General features: G+C 39.0%; 1 protein-coding gene across 1 annotated transcript in view; it reads right to left on the bottom strand.

Annotated features, from left to right (window-relative positions):
• Positions 1–22,433, bottom strand: part of Corin (corin, serine peptidase) — a 195,736-nt gene that overhangs the window by 157,214 nt on the left and 16,089 nt on the right. The window contains exons 2-3 of the mRNA XM_090344076.1: positions 16,540–16,684; positions 8,252–8,458 (exon numbers count right to left, since the gene is read on the bottom strand). Of these exons, the coding sequence (XP_090200202.1) occupies positions 8,252–8,458; positions 16,540–16,684 (352 nt within the window). The remainder of the gene's footprint in view (positions 1–8,251; positions 8,459–16,539; positions 16,685–22,433) is intronic.

Below are 22,433 nucleotides of genomic sequence, written 5' to 3'. Positions count from 1 at the left end.
GAATTAATAAAACATGTTTTACAAATAAAGGAATGAGCTGGGTGTTGGTGGCTCATTCCTATGCTCCTAGCTACACTGGGGGCTGAGATCTGAGAATCAAAGTCCAAAGCCAGCCCAGGCAGGATAATAACTGAGACTCTTACCTCCAATTAATTACCAGAAAGCCAGAAGTGGCTCTGTGGCTCAATGTGGTAGAGTGCTAGCTAGCCTTGAGTAAAACATGCTGAGGAGCCAGGCATTGGTGGCTCATGTCTGTTATCTTAGCTCCTCAGGAGGGTGCGATCTGAGGACCACAGTTTGAAGCCAGCCCCAGTAGAAAAGTCCCTGAGATACTCTTATCTCTAATTTTCCAATTAACCACTTAAAACAAGAAGTGAAGCTGTGGTTCAATGTGGTAGAGTGTAGCTTTGAGCAAAAATTGCTCAGGAACAGTGCCTAAGCCCCTGAGTTCAAGTTCTACAGCCAAAAAAAAAAAAAAAAAAGGAACAAAAAACAAAAACAAAAGCCTCAGGAACAGGGCCCAGGCCCCAAGTTCAAGCCCCATTATGGACAAAAAAAAATCAAAAATAAATAAATAAAAAGAATGGAAATGGGTCATGAATTTTTCCTTCCTGTGAGTCTCTCATAGAACTTTTCATTTTATTTCTTCAAGTATAAATTACGGGATCATATCTCAAGATGATTCTAGACAACTGATTGCCTAGTTAGGACTTCTACATATTTCATCTTTTTTCATATATTTTTATTGTAATTAATAGAAGGGTTACATTATATTCGCCAGATAGAAGGTGCATTAATTCACATACATTGTTACCCTTTCTCATGTCTTGGTCCCCATTTCCCTCCTCCCCACCCCCATCCCTCATCTTGTTTTCCCCCCTTCCCTATCCAATTTCAAATAACCAAATACAAATATATCCAATATATCAGTACATATCTCATCTTTATGGTCCATATATCCAACTTCAAATCTTGATACCCAACAAACAACTGCTGATAACTGAATGCTCCACAGAACATTAACCTGAACTCCCTAAAGTTCAAATATCTCATAAAACTTGAAAGAGTATATAGCATCAGGATGGGTTTCCCAGCTTAACCTAATTACAAGCAAGCACAGTCTAATAATCTAGACACCATTTGCAAATATTAGTTTAATGAGGCAGAGCCGCAAAATAGAACAGTAAAATATGGTAACAATAAACACAAGGAATGGTTTGCATCAAATGTGAACAGATGTAAAGCTTTGGGTTGGAAAATTCATTATCATACTCATTCCAGCTCCAAGTCAATGAAAAAGCATATTCTCCAAAGACCAAAGTAACAGCAAACAGATTCCCACTGATGTGTTGGAGTTGTGAGGAATTTTGTTTTGTTTTTGTTTTTGCTCTCAACACAAAATTATACAAAGACCCAAAACCTGAGAAAGTCTGTAAATTCAATAACTCAGGCAAATGACTACATAAAGTGCCAATTTTCTTTCTGAACCAGAGAATAAAGTAAATCGTGTAGTTCATTTTTAGCTTCAGCTGAGCCTTTGGCTGTTTAAAAAAATCTTCTTTGTACTTGAGGTTGGCCAGGATTGTTTTTGCACTGCTGTTATCAATGTGCTACTGTTTTTCTTCCCCCCTGTGTCGACCCAGGGCATAAGGCTGTTCTTCCTGAAGAGGAAACTGTGACAGTGAATCTGGAGAGGGCAATTCTGAGCTACAAGCCTTCTTGATGTGAGTGTTTAACTCTGGCTCAGGCTTGCTGTATTAATCTGCTACAGAAACATTACCTTTGGGGAATATATGTCACCCAGAAGAGACTGCAGAAGAGAAGAAGGTAAGGAAGACAAGCCTAAAGTACCTCAGAAAGGACAAAGACTGTAGCCAAAAAAAAAAAAAAGAAAAGAAAAAGAAAGAAAAGAAAAAGTTTAACAGGCCCTGTTCCACTGTCTCAGTTAAATTCCAAGCTCTGCCAAATGATTGAGATTGTTCTGTTTGAGATGCAAAACAAGGAAAGGAGAGCAGGGGGAAAAAAAGGGCAATCTACTTTTTTGCCAGTCCTACGCTTGAACTCAGGATCTGTAGCTGTTCTGAGGTCTTTTGCTCAAGGCTAGGACTCTACCACCTGAACCACAGTACCACTTCTGGCCTTTTCTGTGTATGTGGTACTGAGGATAAAACCCAGAGCTTCATGCATGCTAGGCAGGCATTCTACTACTAGGCCATGTTCCTGGCCTCTCCACTTTTTTAAAACAATTTTTGGTGATACTCGGGTTTGAACTCAAGACCTCATGATAGCTAGTTATGCACTTGCATTTGAACCTTATCTCCAGTCCATTTTACTTTCATTGTTTTTCCAAATAGGATCTTAGTATGTTTTACCTAGGCCAGCCATAGCCATAATCCTCCTATTTATGTTTCCCACATAGCTGAGATAACACATATATTACCACTTTTTTATTGGTTGAGAAGGGAAGGGGGAGGACTCTCATAAACTTTTGTCTAGGCTGACTTTGAACCAAGATCTTCCTAATCTCAGCTTCTCAAAATAGCAGGATTAGAGGTATGAATTTTTTTCTCTGGAGACACTGGGCTACTGGAGTTTGGTGGTACTAGACTCAGTCTTGGACTTACCAAGAAAGTTTTATGACTTCAACCATACCCCAGACATGGTACTAGGGTCCAAACTCAGGACCATACAGCTTTTCTAGGCTGACAGTTTACCACTTGAATCACAGTCCTCAGCCCTTTTTTTTAAAAAGCAAACTTTAACAGGTTTATTGTTATAAAATATACATATAAAGTATTTCCATCACATTCAACCCCTTTAGCACTCTCCCTTTCTCCCTGCCCTCTCTCACTGGTTGTAATATGCTTTGTAAGTCCAGATTCTACATATGAGAAAGAGCATGCCATATTTGTCAAGACCAATCTGACATTACTGAAGAAGAAATTAACTCTGATATAATACTTGGAGTCCTTAATACCCAGTTTCCACAACAGAAGAATACTAAAATAATAAACTCCACAATTCCACTTTCTTAGATATAGTTTTCTTAGATACAGAGAACTAGAAGCTTATATCCACATAAAAACTTAGTCATAATCAGCCACAATGTTATTGTTCACAACACCTAAAAAGGAAAGGAGAAGACAACTCTGTCAATGAAACAGTTAAAAAATAAACAGAGGCTAGAGGCATGGTTCAACTGGTAGACTATCAACTATGCAATCACAGGTTCCTGAGTTCAAACCTCAGTACTGACAAAAAAGAGAAGAGTACTCATCAATGGGTAAGTCAATTACTAAAATATTGTATTTCAATATAATATAATAATTATATAATATAAAATATTATATTGTATATTTTGAAATATTATTCAACAGTAAGCAGGATGGAGCCTTTAAAAATGCTAGATCATGAATGTACTCTCCAAACATTACATTGCAGATACAAAGGACCATATGTTGTATGATGGCCCCTTACCTAAATGATTCATAGAAATAGAAAATTAACCTATTTTCTATTTAGGCCAAGAGCTAAATACAATCAAAAGTCCCGAATTGTTCATACCAAAAGCATTTATTTTATAGTTTGTGGCTTGGTATGTGAATTGCATCTCTAAAAAAAAGCAAGCAGAATGTTTTAATTTTTTTAAGTGGGTAAATTAGAGGGATGATGGTCTTTCATCTGAAATAAAAGATTTGAGGGCTGGTTATAAAAGAAGTGATAACAAGAACACTTCGAGCTTTCAACACATCAATCCACTCTGCTGTCAGTCTAACACTTGGTCAGATATGCAGGCTATTTCAATGTAAGCCATTTTCTCTGTAATCCAGAATCTCCTGATTGGTCAGAAATGGTCCCCTTTCATAAATGTTCACCAGTACTTAAATATTTCTGAATATATAAGGAAAATGAGGAAAGTTAAAAGCCAGGCACAAAATGCATCCTAGAAAAAGACCCTTGCTAAAACACAGCAGTAAAGTTTACTGAGGGCCCTCTCTCCTTTCCCACATTGCACTTAAGATTTCAAATCACCACCAGTGAAACTCTAGAAGTAGCAGATGTCACATAAAACCTGTTTTATATTCAGAAAGCTCAAATGTACCATACAGTATAATAAGGCTTCATGGTGCATTCCAGATAAAACTTTATAAACTGTAAACTCTGCTTTAGTATGATATTAAGGATACAAGAAGGAAATAGCATAAAGGAAGACCATTTCCTGCTAACTTCGGCCAGGAGTTCAATCCTTGCACTCAATTCAAGAAATCTAGGTAGTATAAAATGCCTAGCCATTGTATTTTGGACCTGTATTTAACTATCTTTTATTTTACATATGCTAGGAACTTAACGTATCAATTGGAGAATACCAATAAAAGGTATAGTAATTAGAAAAAAGATTCCCTGTTATGTGTTAATTTAAAAACAAGATATTAAAGGACACTTGGAGGTCAGTTATGTAAAAAGCAAGTGAAACAAGGTGCCAGTGGCTCACACCTGAAATCCTAGCTACCCAGGAGGCTGAGATCTGAGGATCACTATTCAAAGCCAGCCTGGGAAGAAAAGTCTGTGAGACTCTTATCTCCAATAAACTACTCAGAAAAGCTAGAAGTAAGTGGTCTATGGCTCAAGTGGTAGAGAGCTAGCCTGAGCACAAAGAGGCTCAGGGACAGCACCTAGGCTCTGAGCTCAAGTCCCAGGACTGGCAAAAAAAAGGGGGAGGGAAGCAATTGATAAAAACATGATCAGCACTAACAAAATTGATAAATTATTCATTAAACTTTTTTAAAGGCCAGGTACCTATGATTCACCTTTGTAATCCTAGCTACTCAGGAGGTTGAGATCTAAGGATCTCAGTTTGAAGCCAGCCATAGTAGACAAATACAAAAAAAAAATCTTCTCTCATTAACCAACAAGAAGCCAGAAAAAGAAGAGTGGCTCAAATGTTAAAGCACCAGTCTTGAGCAAAACAGATAAATGAGAACACAGGCCCTGAAGTCAAGTCCTAGAAGTGGCACACACACACATATTTTTAGCAACTGTATTTTACTCATTTGTTCACTCAAATAATTTTTATTGAAATACTGACTAGTTATTTTTTTTAAAATAAAACACTTTCTGTTCTCTAAGGACTTAAAGTTTGAAAAAAATAGAACTCAAAGTTTGCTTAGAATTGCTCTGAGTATTTTGAATACATCAATAAAGTTGAATAAGGCAAGTTGAAGTACTTGAAAAATACATTGCCCAGCTGGGTACAGGTGGCTCACACCTGTAATCCTAGATACTCAAGAGACTGAGATCTGAATATCACAGTTCAAACCCAGTCCAGGTAGGAAAGTCCATGAGATTCTCAACCCCAGTTAACCAGCAAAAAACAGAAGCAGAACTGTAATTCAAATGGTAGAATGCCAGCCTTGAGCAGAAAAGCTCAGGAACTACATCCAAGTCCTGAATTCAATCCCAGGACTAGCACAAAAAAAAGTTTTTAAAAAGTAAGTAAATAAATAATAAAGCACTGTTCTAAAATCTGTCCTGAGACCCAATGTCATGTCTACCGATGAGTAAGCCAACAATATTGGATATGCCGACTCAATATTATAGCTAAAAGAATAATGTACTACTCTTGCCTATGAATTTCATCAGTTGAAAGATTATAAAGAAAATATTCGCACATGCTACCAAAAGCTCTATGATCATAGGCTTGCTCCGTCACTAAGATGTATGATGTTGTTGACAGGAATCTGTCTGGGAATCTATGTAGGCAGACTGTAAAGCTTTTGCTATCAAGAACATTAACAGAGTAGAATGGCACGCATTCAAAGGTTTCGGCCTTCCTCCATTCCATCATTTAATTTCACCTGGATTTCCTCTACATGTCACATTATGCTCAGATTCTCAAGCAATGTTCCAGTCACAGGAAAAGAAAATGAGTCAGACTTTTATCGAACTTCCTAATGGGGCGACAGCTACCATATGTTTCTTTACTTCAAGGCATGTGTCTGTCAACCTCATTTGAACCTTAGCAGTTGAGGAGATTTTCAAACTACAGGTAAATGCAGTAAGAGAAAACAACAGTTGCTATAATTGCAGCAATGTTAACTGGGCTGTTTTTATTGCAATTACTTCTACAGTTCTGATGGTTCAACACTGTCCTTAAGAATAATGAAGTGCTTAAGTCGTGACCAAAATACACAACCTCAAAATTAAACTCATGAGAACAATAAATTTTACCTTGGCTTGTCTTCAATTTTACTCTCAGGTAATGAACATGTGAATCACCAGTGAGCATAAGAAGCAATTAGAACACATAGATGTAGGCAGAATCTAGACAGTCTGCCTTTCCGTGCTAAGACAAAATGAGCAAGAACACAAACAATGACAAAAACAAACACAGAATAATCCTGCTTTCTTCAAATACTGGCAGGCACATACCAAGATCGCTAAAAATCAGCTTCATCTTTCCCTTCCTGGCTCAGAATAAAAATAATACACTGTTCCAAAAGTAAGATATACTACCTCTTTGCGGGATTTTGTGAATGAGAAAGGAAGTATTCAATGGGTAGGTTTTGTCACAATTCCAATCAGCTTTAATTGAACCCCAGCTGAGGTTTCTTGGCATTTTTCACCCAAATCCACACCCTCAAAGTGCTCTGGAAACTGAGTGACTTTAACTAAAGCTCTCAGGACTGTCTAGAATGGCCACATTCCAGAATGTGACTCCTGCCACCAAGGCACTGGCACTGTGTCCACACTCTCTGGCCTTCCTTCAGTCTTCTAGCTTTTTCTTCAATGACTAATAAACCCTGCTCCAGTCTTTATGCAGAAGACTCCTGCACGTGCCATTTTCTCAAGGAATGATTACTTGTTAGCAAAATAAATTTATACATAATAAAGAAGGATAACCTGAAATGCAGCACAGGGAAACCTCAGAAACAAAGTGAAGGCTGGCGCCCATTAATCACTGTTTTGAAAACTATCAAAAGTTCAAACTACATGCTGGTGGCTTGTTCTTGCAATCCTAGCTATCCAGGAGGCTGACATTTGAGGATTCCAGTTCAAAGCCAACCCAGGCAGACAAGTCTATCTCCAATGAACAGCCAAAATACTGGAAATAGAGCTGTGGATCAAGAGGTAGAGCAGTGAAAAAGCTAAAGGACAGTTCCCTGGCCCTGAGTTCAAGCCTTAGAAACAACACACAGTGAAAGAAAAAAAATTAAAAAAGGAGGGAGGGAAGGAGGGAGGGAGGAAGGAAAGGAAGGAAGGAAGGAAGGAAGGAAGGAAGGAAGGAAGGAAGGAAGGAAGGAAGGAAGGATCTACAGGATAGTACGTGTGTGTGTGTGTGTGTGTGTGTGTGTGTGTGTGTGTGTGTGTGACAAACTAGTTTAACACAATGAGTATTGGGAAGCTGAAGTATGTTTGGGGTGATAGTGGGAGAGGGACAGATGAATGGAAAAGGGAATGTATGCAATACAGTCATCATACATAATGTATGTATGTGATAATACATCAGGAAGCCTGATGTGACTGGAGAAAAGGGAAGTGAATGACGAAAGGGTCTCTCCAATCTAGATGCACTGGATACAGAAATGGACATGTTTAAATGTAACCCTCTTGTACAATTTAATTTTTTTAATAAATACTTTTTTTTTGCCAGTCCTGGGCTTGAGCTCAGGGCCTGAGCACTGTCCTTGGACTTTCTCAAGGCTAGAGCTCTACCACTTGAGCCTCAACACCACTTCCAGCTTTTTTCTAAGTATGTGGTACCAAGGAATCAAACCCAGGTCTTCATGCATGCTAGGCAAGCACTTTAACCACTAGGCCAAACTCCCGGCCCTAATAAATACTTTTTATTTCAAAAAGCTATATGATCACAGGCTGGCACTGATATTGAACTGTATAAAATGTTATCAAATCCATGGCAAGACATTATTTTCATTAATGTTGAGAATATACTGAGCTTCTAACTGGACAGTAAAAGGCCAACACAAATAAATAACTTACTACTCATTTAATCATCTCCAAATCAGGAACTTCAAAACTGAAGCACCACCTTTCATACTGGAGCTGTCAGCATACATTTTTGTATCTCAGCCATATTGAATAAAATTGGCCTATTTTCATTTCTAACTCTATCTCTTTGGGCAAACTGACATGCCGCCATTTTGTTTGAGGAAAGTCACTGGGCTGTCACAGTGGATGTCTGTGTGTTGCACAGACATTAAATAACACTCATGTTCAGCATCTGCAGACTTACTTATATCCCTGGGTCGCTGGTCCCCAGAGCGAGACAAATCAGTAGAGAAGGCTGGGCTGGGCTGAGTGGGAGATGGAGTAGTTAGGAGACGTCGTGTGCTCTCATTGTACGTTGTATTGACGAGAATGACACCAGGCACTTGTACTTCCCCATCAGTGACCAGAGGTTCACTGGCATTTGGTTTAAAGTAGGCCTTTCTTAATGTTCCTGAAAGCCAAAAAGAAAATATGCTTTTAAATATTACTAGAAGTATTTCTTCTTTAAAAATGTTAATCAAAGGCTAAAGCTCCTTTCCCCTGTGTCATGCTGCACAGGCAAACACAAAGCAAGATGGCAGCTGCCACATCCACCTCCTTCCTAAGGGCAGTTGGTAATTCTCCCACCTACTTTCCCTAGCATCCAAGGAATTTAGGACAATCCTACCTCACCTGGGCTAGTGAGTCTTACAGTACTTCTTTTCCACTTTTCTACTTTCTTTTGTGTGTGTGTTAGTACTGGGGCTTGAACTTAGGACCTTGGTGCTGTCCTTGAAGATTGAGGGGGGTTTTGGTTGTTGTTTCTTTTTACTCAAGACTAGCACTCTACCACTTGAGCCACTCTGCTTTTGGTTTTTTGTTGGTTTATTGGAGATGATTCCCCCAGAACTTTCTTTCTCGGGCTGGCTTTGAATCATGATCTTCAAATCTCAGCCTCCCGAGTAACTAGGATTACAGGCATGAACCAATGACTCCTGGCAGCTTTGTCATTTTCTTAATTCTATTTATCCAGGACACAGACTCAGCATAACTCTCTACTGCACCAGCCACCATCAGACACAGCTGCTTTTGTTTCAGCCCTATTGTTTTCTGATCATTTGTATTGTTTCATATAACCGTATTAACTAATATATAACTGATCATATTCAAACTCAAATATTTACCACAACTTCTGTTATAGAAACTAGAAGATATAAAAACTTAATATAGCACCTAATAAAAGGAGAAAGTAAATTACTTTCATATTATATCAGAAACAGAATTATATGAAGTAAGATTATTGATGTTCTCGAGGCCCCTACATTAATAAAGATCCAAATTCAACATAACCAAGAATCACCTAGCTTTGTCATTATGGAGCAGCTTTTAGAAACACTCAAAAGGATCATGTATTTTTAACTCAGTCAAAATAGACAACAGACCACTTCTAAAATATACCACTATAATTGAGCATGTTGACAAAAATAAATGGATATTATATTGATCCATTCATAGAAGTACCCAAGGGAGAATTTTTTTTCTAAAAACAGTGGTAATGAGTGTTCTGATTAGCTCTTGCTTTTATAAATAGTCTTGTGGACCATTAAAAACAAAAGAAATATAAATAAAATGTTTAATATTGGTCTATGGAAAAAATTTCTCTACATGTGTTTGACACCTGGCAAACGTTAACTCCAAAATAGAAAAGCAGCTGTTTTCTGGCTAAGGTCAACAGTGTATGTCTGTGTGTGTGTGTGTGTGTGTGTGTGTGTGTGTGTGTGTGTGTCTGGGGCTTGAACTCAGGACCTGGGCACTGTCGCTGCTCATTGTTTTCCTTCAAGACTGGCACTCTGCCATGTGGGCCACAGCTCCACTCACTTCTGTTTTGGTTTGAGTTTGGTTTTCTGGATGTTAATTGGAGATGAGTCTCATGGACTTTTCTGCCTGGCTGCTCTTGGATCACTATTCTCAGATCTCAGCCCAGTGGAGAAAAGGTAAGCAGCACCCTAGGGAGACTTTTGGATTCCCACCTTGGTGAAATTAGGTTTGATAAAGAAAAGCTGAAAAAAATAAGTTCAGACCCTACCCTGCCACTTCTTCCATCCAATCCATTCTCTCCACACAACCACCAAACACACTTTCTTTCTTATGGTACAAACTCAGAGCCTCAGGTTTGTGAGGCAAATCCTGTACTCCTTGAGCCTTGCCTTAGCCCTTTTAACTTAATTTTTCAGATAAGGTCAGATAGGTTGGTAGGTAGATGGACAGAAGGCTGGATGGATGCATGGGCAGACAGAGAGACAGAGAGATTGTGACAGAGATAGGGATATACATAGATAGTCTAGGCTAGCCTACACATGGCTACTAACTAAAATATTGTCTTGCTTTTTGCCGGCCTGGCCTATAACCATGATTCTTCTGGTGTTCTCCACTTTCTAAGTAGCTGTGATTGCAAGTATGAGTCACCACACTTGGCTTTATTTGTAAGCCAATCATAAAATTAATGAATTAATTAGTGCCCCAATCAGATTGTGTCTTGTCTTTACTCCAACATGCTATGAATTTTATATTTAAAATTTAACCTTTTAAGAAGCTGTCCTTGCCTTAGACAGAGTCCAGTCACCTGTCATCAGCTCTGTTAGCACTTCATCACTTTCCTTGTGGCACTGTGATCATTTCCTTAAAACCCTTCCCTCTCACTGCAGTGGAGAAACCCTGATGTGAAGTCATTGAATGCTGTGCTCAATGTCAGCAGCCCACATCCTGCAGCACTCAATAATGGTAAAGGAGTGAGCAGCATTGATTCAGAGCTCCAGATCTACTCATTTTAGAGAATTCTCAAATCTTTGCCAGTTATTCAGTGGGCAAAGAGTTCATATCCAGAACACATAACGCTAAGAGGAGCTTAAAAGAACAAATGAGCAATAAATAAGTGGGCAAGTAAAAGCAAATGCTTTACCTTCATAATAAACGTTATAATTAACAAAAAAGATTTTCACAAATAATGTTTCTCCCCTTTCCTTCAAATATCATTTGCCCTCTCACAGAGAAGGGAAAGCATCCTATGGAAAGTGTGTCATGGCCAGGAAATGAAAGATCCAGACCCTCAGCCTGGACCTCCTTCTAGAGCTCAGGCATCCATTCCTCCTCTGTCATCTGTCCACAAGGATGGCTCTATCATCAACAAAGGAATCATAAACCTTCTTACTTTTCATTTCCATTTCAACTTCTTTCAAAACCCAAATCCTTATTTTAGAGTCTATATATTTGAATCCATATGGACAATTCAAGTTTTTGCCAAGTTTAGAATTAGAAAAGTAAACTAAAGCTTTGCTGTACCCATTGAGAGGTTGGGTAAGAAAGCAACCTGCTGTTCAGCTCCTGCTAAGGAAATTATTCAAAGGAGTTCAGTTCCCAGCTGCAGAAATCTTTTTTTATTATGTTAACATCATCTATAACGCAAGCCAAGTGAAATTAGACACACACACACACACACACATACACACACACACACACACACACACACACACACACACACACACACAGCCTCTGTATTTGCGAACAGGTTTTAATTATTTTTTCCTAATCAGTAATCCTCATGTCATTACCTCTTTGCCTTTGAAGCCAGAGCTGCTGCTAGCTATACACAACTGACATCCAAAACTCTCTCTACAGCCCTCACTTACCCAGAAACTGAACAGGTTTCCAGGCAAACAGAATTAAGATTTTGCCAGCAAAGCTACATGGTTGTATTGCTAATTACAATGATAAATATCTCAAGTAGTTGACAGGAAATGTTCATTTGAAGAGATGACTTTAATGTGGCTATACCAAATCATTTGGTGAAGAATTTATAAAGAAGAAGAGGAGGAGGGGGGAGAGGGACGGGAGGAGGAGGAGGAAGAGGAGGAGGAGGAGGAAGAGGAGGAGGAGAAAAATGACTATCCAGAAACAGTGGCTCAAGTCTAGTTATTTGGAAGACTAAGACCTGAGGACTGAAATCCAGACAGGAAAAGCCACTGAAATCCAGACCTCCAATTAACCATCAGAAAACCAGAAGTGGAGCTGCGGCTCAAATGGGTAGAGCATTAGCCTTGAGCACAAAAGAGCTCAGAGTCACAGCCCAGGCCCTGAGTTCAAGCTCCACAAATGACCTACCAAAAACATTTTAAAAATATATAAATTTGGGGCCGGGAGTTTGGCCTAGTGGTTAAAGTGCTTGCTTAGCATGCACGAAGACCCGGGTTCAATTCCTCGGTACCACATACGTAGAAAAAAGCTGGAAGTGGTGCTGAGGCTCAAGTGGTAGAGCTCTAGCCTTGAAAAAGTCCAAGGACAGTGCTCAGGCCCTGAGCTCAAGCCCAGGACTGGCAAAAATAAAAATTAAAAAAATTAAAATAAAATAAAAAAAATAAAAATATATAAATAAATAAGAGTTTTAGGGGTGGTATCAATAAATATACATTGTGTTTATAAACCACTTGGTGAATAGTTACTTCTTTGTACAACTACTTAAGATAATTAAAATACAAAAAAGATAATTTTAAAAAGAGGACTTTTGAAAGTGTCTAGAGAAATGCTGTCAACATGTAGGAGTAATTACAAATTAGGAGTTTCTACAATCCTATACTATAAGTACAAAATTCTGCTCTTACCTTATAAACAAGAGGGAAACAAATGTACTTACAAATCTCATCCATGAATATTTATAGCAAGATAACTCATAATGAATTAACAACAAAAAATAACCCCAGTGTCTATCATCGGGTGAATGGACTCACATGAACCTTAAAAACATGCTAAATAACAGAAGCCAATTACAAATCCACTTATTTCCATCTATGGAAACAGAGAGACAGAAAGAAGATGAGCTACTGCATGGGGCTGGAGTGAGGAGATGGAGAGGGTACCCCAGCCCAAAGGCACAAGGCTTCTTCCTGAAAGTGAGCTAATACCAACTAGGTGACATTTGCCCTCCTGGGTGACCACAGAAGGAATCAAACTGTATACTTTTAAGTAGCAAAATGAGGCAGTACTTAATTATATCTCTGAAAATGATATTTGGTTTAATTTAATAAAAAGTAGTTCACTTAAAACATCAAGTGAGTAGCATCCCTCCTCCATAACCAAGGCCTTTAAAATGAGCTTACCATGAGCGGGAAGCTCGTACTGGAGAGATCTTTCCAAGATACACTAGACAAAGCACAACCTTAGCAGCTACTGAGAGGCACTTGAGAAAGAAGAAAGGCAGGCAAACCTGGAGGAGGGTTGACCCTTGGAAGAAGGGAGTGTCAGAGATGAGGTTCAGAGTTGTTTTTGCCACTGAGTTGAGGGGAAGCCACAGCTGACAACTCAGAGGGAACAATGATTCAGTCTCTACTAGAAACCCCCTTCTTTCATGCTGAGGCCCTTCTGACATCTTAACCGGCCATCCTCCTACATGAAGTGTTTTTCCTTCCTTGGTTTTGTTGTTCGTTTGGGTTTTATTTTCATTTGGTTATATGCTGGTCCTCGTGCTTGAACTCATGGTCTGGATACTGTCAATGAGCTTCCTTTCTCAAGGTTTGCCCTCTACCACTTGAGCCACAATTCCATTTCTGTTTTCTTGGTTTGGGGGTTGGTTTTTGTTTTGTTTTGTTTTTTTTCGGTAGTTTATGGGAGATAACAGTCTCATGGACTTTTCTCCCTGAACCACCATCCTCAAATCTCAGCCTCCAGAATGGCTAGGATTTCCGTGTGTTTTGTTTGTTTGTTTTGTTTTTACTAAATCCAGTGTATTTCCAGAATCCTTTCCTTCTCTGACTCTTCTTCCTATATCTCTCGCTCCTCTCTGCTTTTCCCAGCCCTTCAATACCACCATCTTCCAGAGCTGTGATCTCAGTTTTGAATCAATGTAATTTTCTTTCACAGTTCATTGCCTCAGCCACCAGACCCAGTAGGCCAGGGCTACGCCCATCTTAGCCTCCTTCCTAGATGCCTCCAATATATGATAAATCAAATATTATATGTAGTTCCCAATTTATTTTAAATGCCCGTAGAAAGGCTACATGTTGGAGTGGTGAAATCCCCCTTTTATTTGGGCAAGCTTGCACTATTGCATGTATTCAACATAAATGTACTTGAACTGTAATCGGCCAATCCTGCTCTTCATGACTGTCCTCCAGTATCTCTCTCAGAAACCAAACCTCAAATGTGCCATCCATCTGCGCACAGCCACCTCCTGCACATTAATTTTCCATATTAGCAGATGGTGCCTAAATCAACCTGGAAACCTAAGCAGGAAATGCAGGCATCAGCCTTGATCTGCTCTCCTTCCTCACCTCTAAATCCAATCTGTCCTTGACTTCTGTGGCTTTTAATGTATCCATGTGATATGTCAAACTTCTGTCTCCTTTATTTAGATTCCAGTCAGAACCCCAAATTGGCCCTCCTGTTTTTGTTTCTTTGTTCCTCAAATCTAGTATCTAACTGTGTAATCTTTTGTAAATACAAATATGATCAGATTTTTTTTTGGAAAGATCCTTCAACAATAATTCACCAATGGAGCAGTGACTTTCAAGCACTTTTGTCACCAATAAATACAGTCTTTCCTCCATACCTACTAATTCAACCAACTACAAATGAAAGGCAATTGAGGAAAAAAGAATGAAATTGTATCCATTGAAAATGTACTTCATTTTCTTATGATTAATGCCTTTTTAAAGGCATATGTAAAATTTACATAATGTTAGCATTATTGATAGTCTAGAGAAGACGTGAAGTATAAGAGGATATGCTGGTAATATGTAAATTCTATATGTTCATATAAGTACTTGAATATCTGTGGATTTTGGAGTCAGGGAGAGGCACACTGAAGGACAACTTATTTTTAAACAAATACCACATAAAACCCTATTATATGCAAACAATGAGGACCTTTGTTATTGGAATTAAGTTACTTTATAATTTGAAATGTATAATTTTTATAAACCAATTATTCAGAAAATAATAAATCAGTGTTTTAACTAAAATTCAAAGTCATTAATGATTGAACTATATTATCGTAGTTTTGCTATTTATTTCTTCATTTTATTTGATTGCTCTGATGCTTGGTCTTCATTCTCCAGTTAATTGGCTCAAGAGGCACCTAGGAGATTAGTATAGCACAACTCTAAGTATCTTGGTGAAAGTATGTGGAAAGGGAGAAGAACTCAGCTGGAATGTGGGTAGGAACACCCAACAAGGTAGGGAGTCCATGTGGCATTTTTATAGACGGGTGAAAGAGCTGCTCTGCCTCTTGTACCCTTCTACCCTGACTCGCCAATGTCTCTGGAACCATGAGCCAAAGTAAATCTGTCCTCCCATAAATTGTTTTGCTCAGGTATTTTCACAGTGATGAAAAACTGCCAAATACAATTACATATATTCAAAAAATCCTGAGTCATATTCTTAGCTGCCAAAGGCCAGAGCTTGTCATTTTTTTTTCTCCTTCAGTTCCTTCAAACTCGGTCTGTTAAATATTTAAAGAGAGATAGCAAGATGAAATAAATTAACCTGTCAGCATGCATTACTTGGTTGCTGATCTCTGCTTGGTTACAATTTAAGATGCAACGTTTAAAATGTGTTTAAGATCTACTTTGTAAAATGAAAATCAAAGAAAATATTGGCACAGTGCTTCAGCTTCCTCCTCAGAACTGGAGCTCCTGAAATACATTTTGAAAGCCAGTGAAAGCACTAAGTCCTTACAGGCAAGACTCCTATATCATTTGGATTGCATCAATCTAGCAGCATTTTCCACCATTGCCAAATGAGTACCCAGTTTTCTAAGTCCATCTCCTCCTTTAATGGAGTTTAATGGAGTTACTACACTTTTGTACTTGCTGTTTTCTCTGCTGTATGTTACCACTGCACCACTGCCTTCTAACCTGAATTTCTAGTAGCTCTGCCTCCAAAGCACCTCGTCTATAAATATTTATTTTCTATTTTCACAATGTGTCCTCATACCTGATCATCTTTTCCTTCAAACTTCAAGCGCTGGCCAAGCACGGTGGCTCACGCCTGTAATCTTAGCTACTCAGGAGGCCGAGATCTAAGGATTAAGGTTCAAAGCCAGCTCAGGCACAAAAGGACTTGAGACTCTTATCTCCAATTAACCTCTAGAAAATGGGAAGCTCAAGGGTAGGGAGGTAGCCTTGAGATGAAGAGCTCAGGGTCCGCGCCCAGGCTGAGTTCAAGCTCCATGACCGACAAAAAAAAAAAAAAAAAAAAAAAAACCCACACAACTTTGAGTACTGAATAAAAAAAGAATGTAATTGTCCTTGAGTTTTCCAGGATGTTCAATAGCCATCACTTTTGAAATCACTTTAATTAATCAAACCACGAATAAAGATAACTAGTCAAGTGATTACCATGGCTGGGATTGTAGATTAATTTTTTTATCATCAGACAGTCCACAGATAATCCTCTTATTGCTTTGCCCCTTTGGGTTCACTAAATGCGAAGTTGACATCACCCTTCTAGATCATATCCATTTTAATTTCCACTTGACTGCTCTTGACTTGGGGCCTCACTCACCCACGAAGGACAGCAGAATGACCAGCAGCACAATGAGCGCACAGATGCAGGGGACGAGGACCAGCAACAGGAAGCGGAGAAGATTGGCTGTTGCCAGCTTCTGAGAGCAGCCATCACCCATGTTGCTGTCACCAGCTCCCAAGACCTACCAGCAGAGAGGACGGAGAAGCACGGTGTGAATATTCCAAAGCACTTCAATGCATGGGATCAAATGTTAGCTTACAGATTCTGGGGAGCGGCCTTCTCAGGAGACTACTGTGTGTCATGGAAGGCTGGAAATCAGCTCCTCCAAAAGTCACACAACTGATCACAAACTTGTATAAATAAAAAAAAAATGGTAGTAGATAAATTCAGCAATATTCCAGCATTACCATGGCAAGAGCTCACATGAAAATCCAGAGATATAAGCAAAGACCCGATGGTCTGTGGTGATAAAACACGTATAATTATAGAGCTAGCCTTTGTTATTATTTGTCTCTGTGGTTCCAGTTCAAATCTGGATCAATCTGGAGCAAATGAGTTTTCAGCCATGAGTAATTCAGTAAGGTTACCTACTGTGGACCAGGTATTTAGTAACAAGTTTCACAATGAGAAAGAGAATGTCCTGATTGTCAGTTAAACACTAAGAGATCCTGTTACCACCCAGGCTAACTTCATATCCTACCCACTGGCAAAGGTTAAAGCAACATCACATCATGGTTCAAATAAAGTTCTCTTTTTTTTTAATTATATTTTTATTGTCTTCAAGTAGTTGTACAAAGTTATTGTCATTAAATGATCTTAGTTCAGTGTCTTGCCAGAAATGATGCTTCAGAATTATTCATCAGGCCAGGAGTTTGGCCTAGTGGTAGAGTGCTTGCCTTGCATGCACTAAGACCAGGGTTCGATTCCTCGGTAACCACATACATAGAAAAAAGCTGGAAATAGTGCTGAGGCACAAGTGGTAGAGCTCTAGCCTTAAGAAAGTCCAAGGACAGTGCTCAGGCCCTGAGCTCAAGCCCAGGACTGGAAAAAAAATTATTCATCACAAACGGCTAGCTTACACCAATAACATTTTTGACAGAAGTCTGAGATGATACTAAAAGTGCTTCAATTACAAGTTACTTTGCAGTTCCCCCCCTTAATAAAAGCTCCCAATGACTTTTTATTTGGCTCAGACTCCACATTTTTCTCCTCTGACAGTTTCCTAACCTGAACTGTCGCATCTGCAATCTTGCCTTCTAACCTTTTGAGTCCTGAACATTTTTTAAATTTGCATTCCATGTTTCCAGTAGCTGGTGGTGAGCAATGTCTCATCTCAATCTGTCTGAGGTCAAAATTAATTTCCTGCTCTCTCTCCTGATCTCCAAACTAGTCCTCTCCTGATGTCTGTTTGTGTTCACAGAAACTCCACAGTTTTTCTCACCAACTCATGACACACATTACCAGAGTTCTTTCTCTAGCTTTAAAAAAATGACCTTTCAGACAGAACCTTATTCTAATCTAATAGTGTGGTCCTGTAATATTATTAGAATGGCTTGACTAGTCTGTGATCATTTTCCATGGAAATACAAGTAAAATACAAAGTCAACTTTGATGGTTCCAAGTTTCAAGGCACATAATGATCCTCCATTTCTGTGTTATTCACCCATCAGAACGAATTCTCACTCACTAACACATTCAGTCTTTACTAAATATGATGACCACTTCCATAATTTAAAAAACTACCTATAACTGACATTACTTGAAAGAATTTTTATTGTAATGTATAGAGGGGTTACAGTTATAGTCACCAGATAGAAGGTACATTACTTCTCACACATTGATAACTCTTCTCATGTTTTTGTCCCCATATCCCTCCCCTCACAATCATCTTGTTTCCCCCCCTTCACTTTCCGATTTCAAATAAACATATATACAATATACCAGGTAACAAAGCCAGATACTGTAACAATATGAGATTAACCAAAGGGCAACCAAAGAGAAGAGAAATAACATAGTACATTAAGAACAATCACTCAAGGGACCTGGAGTTTGGCCTAGTGGTTAAAGTGCTTGCCTAGCATGCATGAAGACCCGGGTTCCATTCCTCGGTACCACATACATAGAAAAAAGCCGGAAGTGGTGCTGAGGCTCAAGTGGTAGAGCTCTAGCCTTGAGAAAGTCCAAGGACAGTGCTCAGGCCCTGAGCTCAAGCCCAGGACTGGCAAAAAAAAAAAAAAAAGAACAATCACTCAAGATAAAGCTCTTGTTTCCACATCCTGGAGATTCTTTCATTTAGCCTCATCCTATATGGCCTTTGATATCTAGGTTTTGAGCTACTGTAGTCCTCTGCTGGGAGAGTCCTAGGTTTGTACTAATTATGACAAATGAGGGAAACCATGGAGCCTATGTTCCTTTGGGTCTGGCTTACTTCACTTCATATGATTTTTTCCAAGTCTTTTGAAAGAATTTTTAACTTTTGCTTGAGGACATTGTCTCATAGGTTCATGTCTTTTGAGGGATCAGTTGCTCATTTGTAGTATGGAGGACTGAACTTAGGGCTTCACTCACACCCAGTGAGTGCAAACCAGAGCCATGCCCAGTGCTAAATTCATATCTTTTCTGACCCATTTCTTCTAACCTTGCTTAAACTATCAGCCAATATGATATATTTAGACTTAAATTGTAATTGATTTTTAAGAATATAAATGGCCCTAAAATAATCTAACATTTACTATCTATTTGGTTCTATTCTATAGTTCACTTATAGACACACAGAGGTCAGATAGTTGTATCCAGCTTTTGTTACCTTTTACAGGGTGTGTGAAGGGAAAATGTAGAGGGATGAGGAGGTTTGGGGCATTCACAGGAGCATCAATGAAATAATGGTTCAGAGATCCTACAGCAGATATGCAGGGAAATGAAACAAAAAGAGAGAGTTGAGACATTCAAAGAATATTAGAGGAATCCCTGAACAGCCAGTCTCCAAAGATTCAAAGGATGACTATCATGAAAGCAGTTGAATCAGCAAGTGAGGAGTTAAGCAGTGCTGAATTAAAAACATGGAAGATGGGCCAGGATTTTGCCTAGTGGTAGAGTGCTTGCCTAGTATGCACAAAGACCCAGGTTCGATTCCTCGGTACCACATGCATAGAAAAAGCAGGACGTGGAGCTGTGCTTCATGTGGTAGAGCTCTAGCCTTGAGAAAGCTCAAGGCCTGAGACCCTGAGTTCAAGCCCAGGACTGGCAAAGCAAAAAAGGAAGACAAAGACAAGAAGGCTTGCCACTAGAACATTTGACTTAAGAAAATATCCTAGTTAGAAAGATTGTATCATTACATGTTATAAAAACCAACAAGACAGCATTAAAAATAAGCATAGTTCTTAAGACAGAAGAAGCAAGTTTTCAGCAACAAGATGAACAAAACATAAGAATGACAGACTTTAAGACTTGGGCAAGGCTACTTGGAAGTACAATTCTCTGTGTCCTCCCATGCAGCACTGTCTGGGCTGTGCTCATAGTACCAAGGATGAGATCTTGGAAGCATCTTGAGAGAGCGTTACTAAAAGTCCACTGAAAGAAGGCTTAGGGAACATGCTAGTAGCTTATTTCATCTGGCATTAAAATCTGGGGTGCATTGAGTTCAGAGGAACTCCAGGGGCCTCTGGGATGCAACATGTGCAGCAACAGTCTACACGGCCGTAGCGCAAGCATAGAGTCATACTATTAAGATGAAAATGCTGTGATGTTGAGATTCTTTTTCCTTCTCATCATTAAAAGATAGCCATCAAGGGCTAGGAATGTGGCTTTATGGTAGAGTGCTTGCCTTGCAGGCATGAAGCCCTGAGTTTGATCCCTCAGTACCACATAAATAGAGAAAGCCAGAAGTGGCGCTGTTCTCAAGTGGTAGAGCACTAGCCTTGAGCAAAAGCAGCACAGGGACAGTGCCCAGGCCCTGAGTTCAAGCCCCAATTGCAACACACGCACACACACACACACACACACACACACACACACACACACACACACACACAAATCAATTTTCTAGTCACTGGTAAAAATATTTGGAGCATGATTTGGAGTATGAGTATGATAGTACTTGTTGATAGATTGTTATATGTCACATAACTATATACTATTCTGTGAGCCCTAATATTTCCTCCATTATCTCTTTCTTTATGTATATGGAGAGGTTCTTTGCTGCAGAGTTCTAGAGAGTAAAGAGACATTATGAGTTTGCCATGCAAGATTTCCCCTGTAGTACTCTTGTGATACTTTAAGAAAGAAATTTCTTCTAGCATGTAAGAGTCCAAAGTTCATAATACCATCACTCTTTGAGTAAATTTTTTTCAATTCATTCCCTTTAGTAGACCTTTTCAGGGATACATTTCTCTGAATTTTGGCTGGCTAAGTACTCTTTTCTCTACAGTGTCTTATCTGATCCTCCAGTAATAAATGGTATTCTTATCTTTTGAATGACTATTAGCACTTTGGGACTGGCAGTTATGATATATCAATATGACATGATACCATTGATTTCATTAACTATCAAAATGATTATGTTCTTAAATACAGGTATGGACTATGTTAATACATGACAGTCAACATAGTCTGCAAATTTGGATGTACAATTACTACTAGGCAGAGGTTAGGCCAATTTTTATGTGCATGTGGCAGATTTAGTGAGAATTATTTTTGCTTCAAAGTTTATGACAGCACCAAGCAAAAATATCAAAATGTCTTAAGCCAAATCGAGAGGATGGCATGGCAGGCAAAACAGCAGCAGAAATCAATGATCACTCACCCTCTTCCACGGGACTGAAAACAACTGAAAAGAAAAATCACACCAAGTCAACTGTGGGTAAGAATTTGAGACAAATTTAGCCCATCGGTTCTTTGGGTAAAAAGATAATGAACTACAAACACCTTGTGCTCTGCTATTTCAGCAGAACAAGGAAAAGCCAGCAAGAATAATAGGTCATTCCTATTATTATGGCCTGAGCAGAACACGGAGCATCCTTGAAACTATGGGGAGAACACACTGCCATATTATTTATATATTCAAAGGCATGGGGGACTCAGAAACCAGGGCTCCACTTACTGCTGCTGCATATCAGATTAAAGCATTTTCCTGCACAGCCATCATTCCAAACTATGCCTTGAATTGTCTCGGCAAGAGTGTTTCTCCAACTTAGCTCTGCTCACCAAATACAAACATGGAAACCTTGACCCCTGTACCTAAAACAAAAGCTTGTTTTCCACTTTGCTCTTAATCAACCATGAAAGTGTCCCTTCCATGAACTAAAAGTAGATTTACGGAATTAAGAGATCAATCACGTAGGTACTTCTCCAACCAACCATCTGTCAATTCTCCATAATGTTATGTTCCACTACATCAATAAGCAGAGGGCTCCCCAAATCATCCATCAGTGAATTATGCCAAACACAAATGTCTTTTGTTGTGAAGTTTGTTTCTGAATGTCCTCAGAGGCATAAAGAATAAGCATCTGGTTTTCAGTTAGCCTTTTTCATCCCATTTTTTTTCCTGGTATTAACTGAAATTTGTGAAGTTCACATGCCCTTTCTTGAAATGAAATCAGTTCACATCAGAGTACACGGTTCTCAAAGCCAACCCAATTTTTCTTTCAAAAATTAACACAATAACATTAACCAGATAGTTCTCTCACAAATTTCTTCCTCATACATCCCAGAATGGGTAGTCCACAAAATGTTAGCACTGTGTTTACCCCTGTCAAAGAGACGAGATAATAATTATCAAATACCCATACAGCATGCCATATTCATGTTTCTGTGCTAAGGGTCTCATTGTTCAAGGAAGTCTGAAATCTGAAAGAATACATTTTAATGTTTCAGAGGCAGCTTAGGCAATATTGTCTCCAACCACTAGAAATCCAACCAGCTTTATAAAGTCA

This window comes from Megascapheus bottae, chromosome 13, assembly GCF_031878675.1.
Source record: "Megascapheus bottae isolate mThoBot1 chromosome 13, mThoBot2.hap1, whole genome shotgun sequence".
Lineage (NCBI taxonomy): Eukaryota > Metazoa > Chordata > Mammalia > Rodentia > Geomyidae > Megascapheus > Megascapheus bottae.
This window is presented reverse-complemented; position numbering and strand designations above follow the sequence as displayed.